Source organism: Bactrocera latifrons, unplaced genomic scaffold, assembly GCF_001853355.1.
Source record: "Bactrocera latifrons isolate USDA-ARS-PBARC rearing strain unplaced genomic scaffold, ASM185335v1 scaffold_107, whole genome shotgun sequence".
Classification (NCBI taxonomy): Eukaryota; Metazoa; Arthropoda; class Insecta; order Diptera; family Tephritidae; genus Bactrocera; species Bactrocera latifrons.
In genome coordinates, this window is record NW_017534486.1 from 13222 (window position 1) to 16925 (window position 3704).

Here is a 3704-nt window from a genome sequence, read left to right on the forward strand (position 1 = left end):
CGACTTGCGCCAGCATGCGCAACGCCTTCGACTCGCAGCGCAACAAATCTCAGTTGTCATGCCGCAAAGCRTAGCATATATGGCGAGGGTCTTTTCCAAACGCTCTGTGTGGAGATCTTATTCGCGGCACACTTCACTTCACTACTTTTCTTATAGAGCAGCGATTAATTATTTCAGTCTTACTCACGCGTGGTCCATTTACTTCATTACTCTTTTTTCGTTTGTGATTGCAGGTCAGCGATATCTTTCAATTTATCGTCGCCAGCAATACTATGGACATACCGCCGGAGGACGCTGAAGTGGTGGCCAGCTCCAAGTCGCGCAGTAATTCCGCCGCCACCGGCAGCACGCAATTGCCAATGCTCGCGTATAGCCGAACCATGGCATGGTGTGCGCTCTTCGCCATCGCGGCGAGTTGCCTGCTGCAGCGCAGACATCWGCGACAAATTTGCCTCAACGTGGGATAAGCGAGCGAAACGAACACGCGCCCGCCTCTTAATGGGAATGTGTGCAGCTTYGTGGGCGGCAAATTAATTTAACGTAAGAAATGTAATTCGATGCTTTTGTTGATTATTTATTTTCAATTTAAGTGATAAGCAAAGGGTCTAGTAAAAAAAACAAAAACAAAAAGTTGAAGCAGAAAGATACCAATAACGTGGAAAATGTAGATTAAGATAAAGTAAGGAAACAAATTTATTGCGATAAGCAGAAAAACCGCAAATGATTGAAAGTATCAGCAAAAAAAAGATATCAAATTTAAAACCGCAATTACGTTATAGTTGCGAGTCAAAAGCTCTTTAATTAAYTTGTTCAATGGTTATTTTTGCGAGACGAGAGGTAACAAACAGCAGGAGCTAATGTGAAATTTAAGTCAAAAGGTTCATTAATACTAAGCAACTACTATCGGCTTACGGTTTTCATTATTTAATTAACAAAGTATATTTAAATGTAAAATACTTTCAGTGTATATGAGATTGATGAGGCTTTTCAGACTACAGATTCTTTGCGTCAATCAGCAACTAATGCAACWCTGTATAGAATTTGCTAATTGACTTAATTGGGCATGCTGTCTGAAACGTATAAATATCACAAGTATACTTTTTATATTGGAGGTCACCACGAAGCTGGAATACCACATATATGATTATTTATTCTGTTTCTCGCAGAAGATGWCAGTATAACAAGATTTGGTATTTAAAAATATATTTAAATATAACTTTCTTTCTGAAGAGTCAGTAAAATTAGTTTTGAGATAGCTGCCTCCGAAAAATAAACAACAAGTCTGATGATTGAAACGTTTGATGCCACTTATAGTGAGRATAGACGTTGCTTGACTATCTTTGAGTGCACAACGCTAGTATTGCCCTGCTACTGTCGGTGTAAGTGCTCACTTCCCTGAAAAGGGTGCACTTCGTAACACTACCTCTACCACCAACTTTATAGCAGCCAATTCTGCCTAAAAAACACTACGAACGTCAAGTTCGCTAAAGGTAAGAATGACGTAGAGCTCCTGACAGAAAGCTCGCTGCCAGCAATGGCTACCGGTGCTATATGTAAAATGGTCAATTATTTCAGTTGTCCGCAGGTCACAAGATAAACCGGACTATAGTCGCTCTTTGAACAAGTTCAAGCTTCACCACGAGTGCAGCCATTTCGAGCGCCTTTCACAAGATAAATTAACCATTAAACAGCAATTACTTGACTACGGTTTCGTAGAGTCAATACCCGACCTTTGGTGAGAGTTCCCACCCTTTCTTTTTGGCGCCTCTACAGCAGTATAAGCAATCGTTGCTTTCTCTACTCTCTCGCTTTAAATTGGTCTCTTTCTATCAAGAATAAGTTCAAGGTATTTCATTTTCCAATTGGTTGAAGACGTGACCTTACGAAAAAGGGGAGAGCTACGTCTGAGCTACTTATTTCTCCTAGTAATTTGAGTTTCACTTGGGTTGACGACTAAGCCGCTTCTATTCGCCAAGTTGGGTATCACACTGACGTACCCTTCGGTTAGCTCTTGGATGATATTGACATATTTCACTTTAAACACGAGAACATTCACCAAGATTCAAAGCATTAGGGAAAGTACCCCGCTCATTGAGATGCCCCAGTTAAGCTTCAGGTATGTCTTTCCGCTACCCCACTTCGCTACGGCCGTTCTGTCGCAATCAAGACTATATATGAATTGCTGGAGAATTTAACCACAAGTCTCTGGTCGTATATTGTTGAAAACCCGATGTTGATTTCGAGAACAGTGACTATAGAAAATTCCTCGTGGATAAGAGCTCTCTCTGACCATGATAGTACAACAGGCAAAGCAGTGTTGCATGACGTTCTGTTCATATAGCCATATTGGACACTAAAAAGTTTACTTCTTGGTATTCTTCAGCGTTATTTACGAAATCTGGATAACTATCTTCAGATGTGTCCATCTGGATTCTGAAGCTTTTACGCTCCATAATTTTTAAAGAACTTCAGGATTATAGCTTGAAATCAGCTATATTCTAGCTACAGACCTATTTCTAGCCAAAGTTCAAGGCTTATGCATTGAAACAACTTTTACAGAAGCATAAAATCTACAAATTTTCTTTAATTTTTCAGCATTAAAAGTTGTAAAGAAATTAAATATGTTGTTTCACAATACCTGGCTCAATTTGCAAATTTAAGCCATACGCCGATCAGTATATATAGTGTTTAATTTTTTACATAACTAATTTATTTTTTTATCACATACGATAACAAAGCATTTCAGGCAATTATTTAATTTAGTCAATTACCAATTGTGTACACTAAACGACATGACATAATAAAAATGCTAATTGACTTAATTAAACGGCGATCTGAAAGGCCTGAAAGTATGCCACAAAAATTGTAAATATAGCGTGTTAATTTAAGTAATGAAAAAAGATTAGATAGTAGAAACTTGTAAATAAAATAAATTTTAAAATAAAACATATTCCATAAAGCTAAGGTCACTGAGATTATTCCAAATAGAATTGGGAGTTTCAATTTCCGCACACATGCACACGACTTTTTACGATTCAAAGAACACCACTTACATATACATATATAGAAATAGAAACATTAGTAAAATAAAATCGAAAAACTCGACGCACACGCAACCAAACACACATATAGGATGGCTTGTGCCTGCGTGTGAGTGGAGTTGGATAAAAAGCGTACCACCAGCAAACAGAGTTTTATTGATAAAAGTAGCAAAAAGGCGACTTTTCCGCTTGTAGACGCAAATTTAATGAACTTCTTTGAAATAGTTTTTACTCAACAAGCTCGTAATGTATTTGAATAAACACTGTAAATAGCATTTTAAGTCACCGTAAATAAAAGCAAAACAAAAACCAAAAATAAAAAATAATTTTTTAACAAAAACTAAAAAAAATTAAATGGAAATAATAAATATTATATTTATTTATGTATGTAGTAACGGCGATGGCGGCACATTTGGAGCCATTCAAAGCTCATAATTATTAATGTATTATTGTATATTGCGGCTAGTTTGTAAGTAATTAACACACACGCATACATATATGCAAAAGAAACGGTAAATATGTAATTATAAGCAAACACCAGCAACTTTACAACAACAAAAAGCAAAAACAGAACTTCAGAAAAGCGCAAAAAGTAGCGATTTTCTGTGAATTTCGACACATACTTATAGACAAAAAAATCACAAAACGAACAACAAAAAAGTT

General features: G+C 36.8%; 1 protein-coding gene across 1 annotated transcript in view; it reads left to right on the top strand.

The window, feature by feature from the left end:
- Positions 1–3344, top strand: part of LOC108970494 — a 16362-nt gene extending 13018 nt beyond the window's left edge. Inside the window, exon 4 of the mRNA XM_018935929.1 lies at positions 234–3344. Coding sequence (XP_018791474.1) covers positions 234–467 — 234 coding nt within the window. The 3' untranslated portion in view covers positions 468–3344. The remainder of the gene's footprint in view (positions 1–233) is intronic.
- The last annotated feature ends 360 nt before the right edge of the window (positions 3345–3704 follow it).